This window comes from Poecilia mexicana, unplaced genomic scaffold (genome assembly GCF_051168715.1).
Source record: "Poecilia mexicana isolate PSO_F unplaced genomic scaffold, ASM5116871v1 scaffold_14, whole genome shotgun sequence".
Taxonomy (NCBI): Eukaryota; Metazoa; Chordata; class Actinopteri; order Cyprinodontiformes; family Poeciliidae; genus Poecilia; species Poecilia mexicana.
This window is the reverse complement of record NW_028263383.1, coordinates 5,425,564-5,439,444: the sequence shown is the minus strand read 5'-3', so window position 1 is coordinate 5,439,444 and position 13,881 is coordinate 5,425,564. Positions and strand designations below refer to the sequence as shown.

Here is a 13,881-nt window from a genome sequence, read left to right as displayed (position 1 = left end):
ATCCTGTTAAAAGACACCTTTAAAGCATGACTGACCCACACCATAGACACAAGGGCACAAGTGCTGCTTTATTGATGGAAGCAACCAAAAGCCATTCCTTCACAGAGCTACATCTAAAACGGAGAATGTAAAGAAGCATCACTAGAGATAAGAAAGGGTGCCTGCAGGGAAGGAGTTTTAATATTAAATGAATGTAAAGCCAATGATGGGAAGAGAGATGAAGTGACAAAGATGTGCTTTGTGTAAAACATACTAATATGTGCAGTGTCTGATAACTCCCCACTGTTCATATAAAAGATGAGCGCAGATGAAAGACAGGGTGGAGGTGGGAGTCATTCAAGGCACAGGAGATCTTGTGACTTCACTCGATGGCAAACATCTGTGATATATGGAAGGTTCCTACTGAAAGAAGTGTTTGATGTTTAAGAATCCAACGAAGACATGTTTGATTTTGAGTATCCTGGTCATTTAAGAACTCCCTGGTGCTTTAGGTGTAAAAAGTCAGCCTTTCCAGGAGTAAAGGACTACTGCCCCAGCAAGATCTAGAGAAACACATGCATGCATTTGTGTTTAGTCACATTGATTACTGTGATAGTGCGTTCACAGGACTGCCTAATAAGGCAATCACACAGCTGCAGCTGATCCAGGATACTGCTGCACTAAAACCAGGGAGACGGGGCACATCACCCCAGCTCTAAAGTCCTTCCACTGGCTCACTGTAGCTCAGAAAATAGACTTTAACATATTTCTGTCAATTTATAAATCATGAAATGGCACAGCACCAAAATACATTAAAGAGAGCTTTGATGAACAGGACTTTGAGACCAACTGTAGGAAATTGGGCGTCTACAGTACGTTTGATTTCAGTGTTTTTTTCTTTACTAAAGCTTTAGCTTCCTACAGTTTGAACTATAATCTGATATAAATATTCATTATTATAAAAGTGGTTATAGGTCACATGACCTTTATTGCAAGCATTCCAATGGTCTTAATAATTTGAAGAAAGAAAAAATGTATTTTTTGCAAAATTCAAAAAATGTTCTACCATGAGGTTTGAACGGTCACACACTGCCCAGAAAATACACTAAACCCCCTCAGGTCAGGTTCCCCCAGTGAGAAAATCCTATGTGGATAATGTTTTAATTAATAAATTAAAAAAGAATATAAATAGCTGACTACCTGGTGGCTAGATTCATTTTTTATTACTTTAAAATGAGCAAATAATATTAAATATTAATCTCATTGTAAAATCTCAATTCAAGTTCAAGCCAACACTTTTCTTAAACACACTAAAGCAGTTTAGCATTTTTTTCTGAGAATGCCAAGAATTATTGTGATGATTTAACAGGAACACATTTGGTCCCGTTTGACCCAGCAGTGGTTTATAGAAAACGTTAACCCTTTTAATTTATTAAACAATCCAGACTCGCATAGCTATGCGACAAGGAGGGTTCTATAAATATTACAAGAAGAGTTTGCTCTGCCACACACTCATATTAAATCATACAGAGAAGGATGTATATGCCCTTATTAAATAGTAATGTCTTTGTGGGCCTGCAAAATGTATAACTGTGTATGCAAGATCCCTTCTGTCCTCCTCCTTCTTGGCTCAAATAAAGAATGTTTTGTCCCCTCGTCCATCAGTTTTGGTTTCCAAACTGAATAAAGACACAGTTCCAGAACCAGTGCTTGTTTAGCAGCATTTTTGTGTGTTTCCCCAAATTCAAACCAGTCAGAACATTAGCCTGGTAAAAAGCAGCTCCTTGTTCTATGTTTTGCTTTGTACAGAGGATGTGGACCCGTGGTTATTGAGAAACAATTGCTTGTTGGAGCCATGGATTCTGTAAAAGTTATAAATTATACCCAGATGCTAATGTTTTACCGTGATGTATGCAATGCAGTTCAGTGCTATGAAGCTTACCAGATATTACCTGGGCTGTAAGCAACCCCCAGCCCCATCATTAATGTAAAATAATAAAACATGATATTGACAGCCTATGCTAAATTGTACATAAAGTAAAAAAGTTAAAAACATGACAATAAAAAATAAATATGGCCAGTCTTATTAAAATTCAGCTGTCAACACTCGAGTCTTTGCAAATTCTAACTTTTTTATTAACACAACCTTTTTTTAAATATTTGTTGAAGTATATCTGAAAAGAGGTGATAGCCAAAGCACTGATTTAGACTCCCATAAAATATTAGTATTTCTTGACTTGGTTTTAAGTTATGAGTCAGTATTCGCTCTCTCTTCCGGTTTGTTTAGTGTTGATAGGTCAAATATTTCAACTGCATTTTATTCCATATCACAGTTACCATCAGAATTTCAGTGCAACCACAAAGGTCATTTTAAGGGGACTTGCAGTAAATCCTGCTTGCCAATTATGCATCTGGCAAGTTGGATGGACATGTATCATTGTGGCTAAGCTAATGCTGGAAACAAAAACAGAAGTAAGGAAAATGACCATCATTATACTACTGATCATGTGGCTTTAATAATCACCATTTTACAATTTTAAATCTTTAACTTGCAAAAAATAAAATTCAATGCCGTCTTAAATAGTGCGATGCAGTGGTGAGAGTGCTTCATTGTGCAGTTCAAAAATCTCAAGACTACGCTGTGGAGTTTTTCGAGAGGTATTGAAAAAACTCAGTTTTATGTGAAATGAACCCGACGATACATCAGTAGGTCACATTCTGATTGAGACTGGGCCTCCAAAGGAGAAAGCTGCTCACTTGTTTCCCATATTTCATCATCTTTTTTTCCCCAAAGTTTCTTGCCTTCTGCTAAAGTTGAAACTTGTTCAAGTGCTATCCCTTAAAGCGTTTTTATCAGACAGAGCTACCTCCTGCGGAGCTGCTGAAGTTTTTACACAACTTATTCACATTTATGAAGAACTCTTCAAAAAATCTCCACAAAATTTATGAATGTGATTCATTTCGCAGAGCTTCAAGCCCATGAGAATGCACAATCACTGATTTGTATGCAGATGAGAACGTATGTGGAACACACCACATTTACAACAACAATAAAAATTCATGTGTAATATTCCTATAATTTTGAAAATAATCAAAGCATCACTTGCATTACATACAGTGATCAGGCAATCTAATGTAAAAAACAAAAGACATTCACTTCTAAAAGAATATCTGGGGATCTAACAGTCAGCCAGAGGACCAGCAGTCAAGGGAGTGTGTGTGTGTGTGTGTGTGTGTGTGTGTGTGTGCGTGTGTGTGTGTGTGTTTAATGGTTAAAAATACACACATATACAGGGAGAAGCCCGACACAAAGAGAATAAAAGACAAAACTGTGTGTGTAACTAAACGCCTCTGTCCTCGTCCTGCTGGGTCCTGCCAGGGGAAAATTCCTCCACTCTCTGCTCCACCAACCAAGAAGAACCGCAGCACAGTGAAGCTATGCTGCTCACGTCCGTGTCTATGAGCGTGTGTGTCGGTCTGTATGACTTTGTGTTTGTCCACTCGGAGGCGGCGAAGTGTGACGGCCTGGTCACTCAGACCGTGGAGACTTATGAAGCGAGAGCAAGCCAGCTGTTCAATTTGGCCTCATGGGCAGACAGAATGAAAAGTGGAATACTGAAGAGAAATAGTCAACATACGACGTGTGCTGTATGGATAAGTCCTCTCTCTGTAGCTACTATTTTCTGGTCAGGCAATGCCACGTTTTAGCTGCCAGAAAGTATCATGTACTTTCAGGAACACATGCAAAATCTTGGGGGTGTTTAAAGGATGCCATTACTCCTCCAAAGAACAGCTTAGTGAATGTCGCTGTAATCTTTTAGGTGTTATGGATCAAAACAAATAATACAGTCTCACCGCAGAACAGCTGTCCCTTTCACGTTTTTGTTTTTCCCAAAGGTTTACAAAGAAGAGATCTTTCCCTAAAGCTGTTAGTGTCAAATTTCATGCCTTAAAAAAACTTTTTTTTTTTTATTTATTTTAGAAATGTGACAGAAAAGTGTGTCTCATCCCTCAATGGATCAGTTTTCTTTCCTGGAAAAACATGCTCTTGGATGTTAGACCGCGGCCCCAGCAGACTGTCAAATCTCACATTCAGGAAGAGCGGTGTGGTTTTTGTCCTGACCGTTACAGTCATGTCTGTGTACCTATGAGTCTCGCTGTTTTGTAAGTGCGACATTGCCAGGGATGAGAGCCTGCTCCTCCAAATCCGGTATTGATACTTAAGTACTTAAGTGCTCCTTAAGGATCATGGGACAGTACAAGTATTTAGGTGTCTTGTTCCTGGGTGATTTTAGGATGTCTCGGGTTGGGACTTCTTCTGTAGTAATCCAAAGACTGCTCCAGTCTGTATTGGTGAAAGAAGAGCTGAGCTAAGCTGAAAGGAAACCCATCCATGGTCGTTAGGTTTGGATCATGACCGAAAAACAAAATCCTGAGTTCAGAGGCTGAAAGCTCCGAGTTGTGTCTTCTGCTTCTCCACATCCACAGTGGGTCTGTTCCAGATCCAGGCTTATAACGGGATGGAAGACACTAGATTTTGTGTGAAAGCAGCCAGACATGATAATGTGAGTAACCTCCTGTCAACCCTTGTGTCCAGAAATGGGATCCAACCGACCCCAAACACGTACAACTTGTATCATTTGCCACAGTCCTCTACGTTTGCCTCAGTCCTCGCACGCACAAGGGTTAAGAAACAGACATAAAAACATATGGGTTTTTGCACTGGGCAAAGCAGGAAGATTATTCTTTTTTTTTTTATAGAACTTTTGTTTTTTTCTATCATTCTGCTACTTTCCAGCAGCTGGGGACCTGTAGCAACTCTCTGACATCTAATTCTTTTCCCTAACATTAATTCCCTCTCTCCAAGAACTGAAAAAAAGATTGATCCTCCCTACTTTTTTGTGTAATGATTTATTTACTGTATAACATTTTTTTTCTCTGCTGTTGCCCTGATTTGCATGCTGAGTACCCCTGCAACTCAGTAGGGGATGTGCTAAATAATTTACATCTTTAAACCAAGTCCCTTATACATTCTCTTTTTTTTTATTCATTTTGCCAGATGACTGTCATCGCAGTCCTATTCTTCTTGTGTCAGTGTGATGTCCATCTCTCGTCTTCTCCGTTTTAATATTCTCAGAGAGTTTTCACAGGCCCTCTGCTCTGAATGCATGAAGTGTAAGAGGGAAGGAATGACAGCAGCTAAGAACAACCGTTAAAGCAGGAACAAACTGGAAATAATCTTCTTTCTTCTCTTTGCTCTCTGGTTTGTGCTGTCTGTCTTTTGTTGTTCCCCTGTGCTCACTCCTTCACCTCACTAACCAACACTTTGATTGTCTCTCTTTGTTTCTTTCTCCCCTGTCTCCTCAGATCCCAATGCGCTGGGGCAGCATGGCACCGACCATGCCTTGATTGGAGGAGTGGTGGCTGTAGTGGTCTTTGTCACCTTGTGTTTAATCATTGTTCTGGGAAGATACCTGGCCAGGCATAAAGGTAAAACCACAATGGGCCAGACCTCAAGGCCCATTGAATCAGTGGAGCGTGCTCTACTTGTCAAATATTAGACTGCGGCTCTTCTTTCTTTTCAAAGTTACCGCTGGATTAGGATAGAATGTGTTTTGCACACTTGGGAAATGTTATGTAAATTACTTGGATTTGAGCTGAATGTTTCTACACTTAGTCGCCTTGTAATTGAATGCCCAAAGTTTTATGTTTAATTGGGATTTCATGCAAAAGATAAAATACTGAAATGGACGTAAAATGATATATGGGTTTTCAAAACTTTTTAAAAATTAACAATCTTAAAAGTGTGACTTGGATTTGTATGTAGTCCGTCCTATCGGAAACTCCTAAATGGTTAGTCAAGTCCAGAGGACCGCAAAGCACTTTAAACTACATTGAGTCATACACACACACGCATTCACACACAGTTGGTGGCAAGCTACTACACTGTAGCCCCAGCTGCCCTGGGGCAGTCCGACAGAGGCGCGCTGCCACCAGGCCCTCTGACCACCACCAGCAAGTAAGGTGGTTGAAGTGTCTTGTCAAAGGACACAACGACTGAAACAGAGAAAGTGGGGGTTTGAACTGGAAACCCTCCAGTTATTAGACAGATTCCTACCACAGTTGCCACCGCTGATCCAGATAAATGTATTCCAGAACAACCAACATTCTTCAGAGATTACCAAATTAGTAAATAGTGAACATTAGTACATTTACTAGGCACTGTAAGTCGACATATGCCTTTTTTGTGTGTGTGTCAATGAATAACAATAAGCTTAAAAAGGAATAATAACATGTAGATTAATTAGCATTAATTAATCCCAAATTATATTAATCCGAAATTGAACCAACAATTAAACATAATACATAACAAATCAATTACTTCTTTTCTATTGCATTGATTAGTTTTACTGTAATAATTTTCAGAGTAGCATAGATTTTTTTTTTTCAACTAAGTCCGTTTTTTATTGCAACAAATGCAAAGAACATATTTTTGCAACTTCCTCTAAAAAGAATTTCATTTGGAGCACATGCTCAAACTCGGTTAAAAGAAATCACAGGGAGTGCTTATCTAAAATATAAAGGTGATGGTCAGAATTCAGCAGCAATGCTAAAACATTTTCCCCTGAGCACAGCATCGCTGTATTTTAAGTCTTGTCAGTCTGAAAATGGCCTGCGTGTTTGTTGATGCTTTTGGGTTGTGTCTGCAGAGGGCTTTACTCACATTTACCACACTATCCCAGCTTCTCATCACTCTGTCTATGAATAATGTAGCATCACTGATGTTGTCTTCAGATGTGCTGTCTGCCCCAGGCAGCCAACTCCATGCAGGGCTGCTCAGTATTTGTTTTCCTTGAGATGGGTTTGTTTTTTTTCCCCCGCCCCGTCTTCTGCAGGAACATACTTGACGAACGAAGCCAAAGGAGCGGACGACGCGCCCGATGCCGACACAGCCATCATCAACGCTGAAGGCAACCACGCACACGCAGAAGAAAAGAAGGAATACTTCATTTAGACTGCATAGGGAGCTGTGCTGCTCTCTACCTTTTCTTTCAGTCCCTCTATTTCTTATAGTCTCTCTCTCTCTTTCTGTCCCCCACTTTCGTCTTCACCTGTGGCCACTGCCCCCTTTGAGTCAACACAGCCCGCAGGCAGAGATGTTCCCCGAGCTTTTTATTATTATTATGTCCTCTTGTTCAGCATTTTCCTGTATTACATTTTACCGGGGTTTTTTTGGGGGGAGGGGTTGTCCTTTTTGGGAGATTTTTTTTATCTTCCACATGCAGTTTGATGCTGCTCCTGAAGCTCTGCCCATTCTCATGTTTTTTGCTCGTCTAGTGACACGAACTCCTGGAAATCTATATCTCTGCTTCTTACATGACCTCTTGTTCACCCTCTTTCCTGTTTCCCACCAAGCAGACACGCTGCCACACGTTGTATCTCATGCCCCCCTCACATATCTCACGTCAACACGGTGCCTAAAAATACAGACGCCATCGAACTTCTTTCAATGCCTTCATGTGTCGCCTGTCAGTAGCAATGTAAATGCTATATGTAGCTCATTTCATTGCTTAGTTCACAGCTTTTAATTATACATTGCGTCCTTTTTTATTTGAATGATCTGTGCTGTTTACGCCTTATACGTGTCTATCACACTGAATATGGTACTTTTAGATGAACCACTGCGCCCGACCTCCCCATCCCCTCTGAATAAACTTGTAATTAAGCAGTGGACCCTTGTAAGATAAGACGAAGGTTTTGTGTAACACTGTAGCAAGGTCCGTCAGATAAGTGTATAATATGATTTTCACTATTAGGGTAGGAGTAATAAGGGTTAGCACGGTGTTGTTTAGAGCAAAGACCCACCAAAAATATTTGAAAGAGTAGATGAGGCTTTTTGCTAAACCTGCTGTCCCTGTGTACTTTACTCCGTACATCCCTGCACCGTGCAGACAGCAGTTTAGTGAAACATGTTAAACCCTATCTGGACAGCTTACAGTAGTCTGTGTTTTACATTAACGGTTCAGATGTACAGAAAGAAATCTCCACGTCTCAAAATCTGTAAAAATTGTATTGAAATTCTTTTCACTTTTCACATTTTAATAATTTACTTTCTGTTCATATCATAATAAAGTCATTTTGCAGCTAAAAGGCCTCATGAAATATACAGTGAACAATTTAAGGTTTCTGTAATATCAAAATAAAACCGTAGCAGTGTGTAGATTTGAGGATAACACCTCATATCTATAGTTTGAGGTATTGGGGCATCGATAGTTTGAAGTACAGGCAGAAAGGATAACAACATATTTTGACTATATGGGATACGCTAATGGACGTCTCTCCATTGGTTTTCATCGTAAACAGCTGTAGCACTGGCTGTAAATCAGTTGTAGTGTCCACCTTTAATCTTTAGGTTTCAATTCAAATATTCACATCATCAGGGTAGAGGTTTTGATGATCCAACACGTTGTCTTTTGGTTAAAAGATGGCTACTAGTTTGCTAGTTCATCTCATTTGATTCAAAGATTGTACCATAAAGTTGATCAATAACAAAAAGACAGCAGCCTTTCACTTGTAAATAATAAATCCTGTAATATAGGAGACAATGATTTGCAGGAAAAAGCAGTGATGCACTCCCATTACTTGCGTCGGTGAGGTCAGCTGGACTTGTAGCTCATCCTCTAAAACAAGCGTTCTTTTACCTTGCTCATATTCTTGAAATTTAGCCTTGTGGAAAACTGAAGAACATTATCAGTTCTTAGTAGGTAACTGATAATGAAGTTTGGACTGCCACTGTACAAGTTATGTTTCACTAGTTTTTGAAGAGCAAACTTAAACTGCATTACTCAATCTTTTTATTTCCCATTTAGTCAGTCACCGTTCCATTTCATGAGGTCTGAAAGTAAAAAAAATGAAATTGGAGAGAAATGTTGAGAGTGCTGGCTAATACATCTGCTTGGGTCCCATTTCCAAAATGTAAAAACTGGAGGCAAACAGAAAAGCACAAAATTTGACAGAATGAGTACTGTGTTCCTTTGCCAACAACTAAATTGCCTTGGGAACGATTCTTTTAATCTAAAAGGTAATGGAAAGATGAAAGTGCATCTTTTTGAAAATGTAAGCTAAGTAATTTTTTTATATTAAAAAACTCTAATATTGTTGGTTTAAACTGTATCCCATTCCCTGTTATATATTGTGTCTGCTGAAATGTGGTTGACTGTAAAAAAAAAATTGCTGTTAAATTCTGGACTCCTGTATTCCTTCAAATGTATATTTGCCACTATTACTTTCATTTATAAGACTTTTAAAAATTCTGTTTTGTTTTTGTGCAAAGCATGTACATAATGTGTAAGAACAACACTTTGGTACTACACATTAGCATGATTTTTGTTCTTTCTTTTTTTACTTTTAATTTATTTAAACTAAAGTTATTGACCAGAGAATCACAACAGAAGTACATTGTTTTGGTACTGCAGGTCTGAAGAATAAAATATTACAATAACAGTCAAGTTTAATGATAAGTCATATAAATATTGGCACAAATTGATGTTAAAACGGCTATTTATACGTAACAACAAAATAAAATATATAATTGCTTATATACCCTTTGCCCAAAATGAAAACGACAACATATTTCAAGAGGAATCAGCTAAAATGTTACCTTTATGTTGGTGGCAAAAAAATAATGATACTCATTTGATACTCACTGACCACTTTATTAGGTATACTTGTTTATTCAGTTAACACAAATACTGCATATTCACATATATCACATGGCAAAACTTCTAAACACTTAGATGTCTTTACGTTGTGAAGACGTCTTTTTGAAGTTCAAACCTAGCATCAGAATGAGCAAGAACATTTTAATTAGTTTGAACGTGGGATGGTTGCTGGTGTCAGATAGACTGGTCTAAGTATTTTAGAAATTGTTGATCTACAGAGATTGTCATAGTCAACTTACTGAATATTTTGAAAATGATTTGCAAATATATTTTTGTGTGGAAAAAAAGATCCCGTCGATATCAGTGCATGGAAATGAATGAACAGACTAATTTGATATAGTAGAAAAGCAAAAGTTGCCCAAATAATCAGGAATGCAGAATAATATCTCTGAACACTCAACATGTTGAGCTTCAAACTTGGAACAGATGGGCTACAGCAGCAGAATCCCACACTGGGTTCCACTCCTGTCAGCTAAGAGCTCAAAACTGTGGCTAGAAATCACAGCTTCACCAAAATTGGACAATGGGAGATTGGATTGCCTGGTCTAGCAAATCTCAATTGCAATTGCAGTATTGAGATGGTAGGATCAGAATTGCATCAAACAACATGAAAACCATAGACCTATTCTGCCTTGCATTAACAGTTCCGACTGCTGCTGGTATAATGTTATGGGGATACTTTTTCTTTTCCTCCATCAATTCTGTTTTTGTATTGATTCAAAGGAATTTGACTGACTTAGTCTCCTGGAAAAGTGTGATAAAAACCAACAGCAGTAATCTACTTGGATGAAACAAATTATTACCAAGGGCAATAAAAAAGTAGGCCCTGCTGTCTCCAGTTTCATGGCCAGTTTACAACTTTATGCAAACATGGTTGAATGGCAAAGTGTCTTGCTCTGTACGGCAATGATGGACTTCATAACTGGAGGGAATCAGATGTTAGAAATCCTTAGATCAATATCAGCATAATTTTTTTCTTGTCACAGTGTATGTAGGGATAAATATATTTTTTTTAGGTATTGTTGATTAGCACAATTTTGTTGTTTCACACGTTTGTGCGCTTCAACCTTCACCACACGGTTAACAGATTTAAGTTTGTTTTAAAAAGCTCTTGCGGTTATCTGCCACTCTTTTGCAGAAGAAATCATTTAGATATAATGCTCACATTTTCGGTTGCATTCCATCTGTGTACCCATCTTAGAAATGAGAAAAGTTAGGACATGATATTTAACAAAAGGTCTGCAGTGATGAGTTGGTGTTGGCATTGGAAAAGAAAAGGTGCCATTTACTGAATTATGCACTCCGGCCGTTACAATTTGATGGATATTTCTTAGTAAATGTTAAAATGTGTGTGTGTGGGGTTTTTTTTTTCTTTAGAAACCAACTGTAAATATTTGGTTTGAAATGAAAGTACTGAGTTGATTTATTGCAATGGTTTTTTATAATCAATAGACCAAACTTAAATCTTGTTCAATTTTGTTTTGATGTTTTTTTTTTTTTTTTTTTTTTTTCTAACAGCTTCGCTCATGCCACCATTCACTCCTTTATTATACAGATCCAGTTGTAGCTGGTCCTTTTTTAATTTCTTCTTTTTTTCTCATGTTTAACGTTAGTTGAAGAACCTAAGCTTTAAAAAAACTAATTACCCATTTTATGTCAGTTTGGTAAGCAAGATTATGAGCTTAAAACTCCATTATTAAAATCACAAACTTGTACGATTGCAATGCCATGTTCTTTAAGTAACAGGCTATTTCTGTCATTTTTGGTTCTCTAATTTCCTGGTTTATAGCAACCCCGTTTTCTTCCGCTGAAGGTGTGCTCGGTGCGGGTGAGGTTGTGCATTTATGCAGATTAAGCAGCACAATCCTGGCTGCAATTTTGGCAGGAAATTGCTCGCAATTTTATGACCAATTTTCACGTTGGCTGGGACGTCTACACACCAGTGCAAATTTGCAAAAAAAACACCCTTTTTACCTCTTTTGCTACAGGTCATGTTGTCTATAGCCTTCACAGATTTACAGCCAGGTACAAAAAAGCTGTTTGCCTGAAGTTAAAGAATTAGATGAGTTATCCCAGCATTATTTTATCCACCAGCTGAGAATTGTCTGTCAAATAATCAAACCTGGAGCAGAATAATGTTTGCCTGTTTCTGTGTGGGCTTGTAAAATACACCGGAAAAGGACAAGTTACTCTCTATTAAAGAGCAAATGCAGAATTGTGTTTTGTAAAGAAAATTCAGTCTGCAAAACTGGACATTTTGATAAATGAGCTAGCTCTTTATTATTTATCTGTATCCGCTTCCTGCCTACCTGCTTCTTTTATGCATTGGATGAAAGCTAATGTGTTTTTAAAGGGTAATTTGGCATTTTTGAAGAGATGTTTGTGGATGTTACTATCAGTAACAGCCCCCATACCTGTACCAGATTGATGTCATTGGCAAACATGTTTTCAGAGCAATGCAAGGACAACATTTAGTCACACAGTATGTTTTAGCTATTTAAGATCACCCAAAATATATATTTTTTGCATTTTAGTAAGATCAGTGCATACTAATTAGATGCAGTTTCACAGTATCGTCTCTATTTTATCAAACAAACAGCTTTCCCGTTGCGACACTGACGTTATATTAGTGTAATCATTACTAATTGCTAAAATAATGGTGCATCTTCAGTGTGAGTTCTTATAAATTGGTCTAATTGGTTAAAATTTTAAGTTTTAATTTTAACTTAACTTTTAGCAGAACACCACAAGACAGACGTTGGTCTGCTGCAGGTAGGGGAACTAGCACTAATAATAATTTCACAGAACGACACATAAGGAAATCTGAACTATCCCTTTAAAAACATTGCATTGTTACTGGAGCAAATCACATTCTCTTTCTCAAAGTCCCCGCCATTATGTAGATTCGACTCGTAAGCAGCATATTGAATGTTCATATTAATGAAAAATGTTATCAAGTCACTAAAGGTTGATGTGAAAATTATATCTGTTCTGGCTTAGAATCTGCTTTGTTGACTGGTTTTAAATAATTCAGGATTTTGTTTTGACACAGTTTCCGTGCCCTGTCTGGTTCTCCACATGCCTTTGCTGTACAGTTTACCTTCAATCCAGCTCTTTGTTCCTCCTGAAATATCAACGCAGACATCAACCAGCGCAGTTTCTATATCGCCGCATTGATCACGTGTGACACAATCGCATGTAGTGATGTGCTGTTATTATTTTTTATCAGTTTTGTTTCTTTTGCATCTCAGGAATATATTTCATTTAGGATTTCTTTCCTTTTTTTCTTTTTTTTTTGGTGGTTTCCTGTTTTAAAATGGGGACATGTGAGCACTTATCACTCTACTCGTCCCTGTATGCTGACACCATGTATTTGTTTAAGATTACCACGATGTTAATAAAATTATTCAGTGATTCTTCAGTAATTCTGTCACCTTGCTGTCATTGAAAACATTCATTAGTCTTTTTGATAACTTTTGGTAAAGTCACAATTTACCACTTAAAGCTCTTGTAGGTTTTATTGATATTGATAAGGGAAAGAAGCTCTGATGATGCACTGCAGCTATTTATAGTTTAGAAACATTCAAATTGTCCTCATGAGGAGTCCTGCATGCATGCACACACACACACACACAGACAGACACACATTCTATCCCCAGGAACATTCCAGCAAAAACACCAACACATGCACAGAAGCATGCTCATATTTTTTTATTCAGAGGAATAATTCATGTTGTTTCAACTGCATGTCTGGGCTCTGTGGCCCCGATGTGTTGGCGTTCAGTTTACCATGTGCAGTCTTTAGATGACTTGGGAGACTCTTGCTATATTTGTTGACTGTCCACACAATAATACTCCTGTGGAAACAGCTGTACCTGCAACAAGCAGAATATAAAGGCACTTAAAAGGTCTCAGGAAATTAAACGTGTACAGGAAAAGAACGAAAGTCAGTGAGGCTGAAAACATTCATTATGGGCTCTGTTAGATTAACAGTGGACATAAGCGTACAGTTGATTTCACTTACAATTACATACAAACCAAACTGTATAAAATTAGGCAGCACTGTTGCCTTGCAGCAAGAAGGTCCTGGGTTCGAATCCCCCAGATTTTCTCTATATATTCTCCCAGTTCATGTTCTCTCTGGCTTCCTCCCAAACTGTAAACAACATGACTGTCAGGT

At 38.1% G+C, this 13,881-nt stretch overlaps 1 protein-coding gene across 2 annotated transcripts in view; it reads left to right on the top strand.

Annotated features, from left to right (window-relative positions):
• LOC106921101 (cell adhesion molecule 2-like) overlaps positions 1-13,126 on the top strand; it is a 226,413-nt gene extending 213,287 nt beyond the window's left edge. For both annotated transcript variants that reach the window (XM_014992564.2, XM_088012686.1), the window contains exons 9-10: positions 5,347-5,469; positions 6,876-13,126. In XM_014992564.2, the coding sequence (XP_014848050.2) occupies positions 5,347-5,469; positions 6,876-6,994 (242 nt within the window). In that variant the 3' untranslated portion in view covers positions 6,995-13,126. The remainder of the gene's footprint in view (positions 1-5,346; positions 5,470-6,875) is intronic.
• The last annotated feature ends 755 nt before the right edge of the window (positions 13,127-13,881 follow it).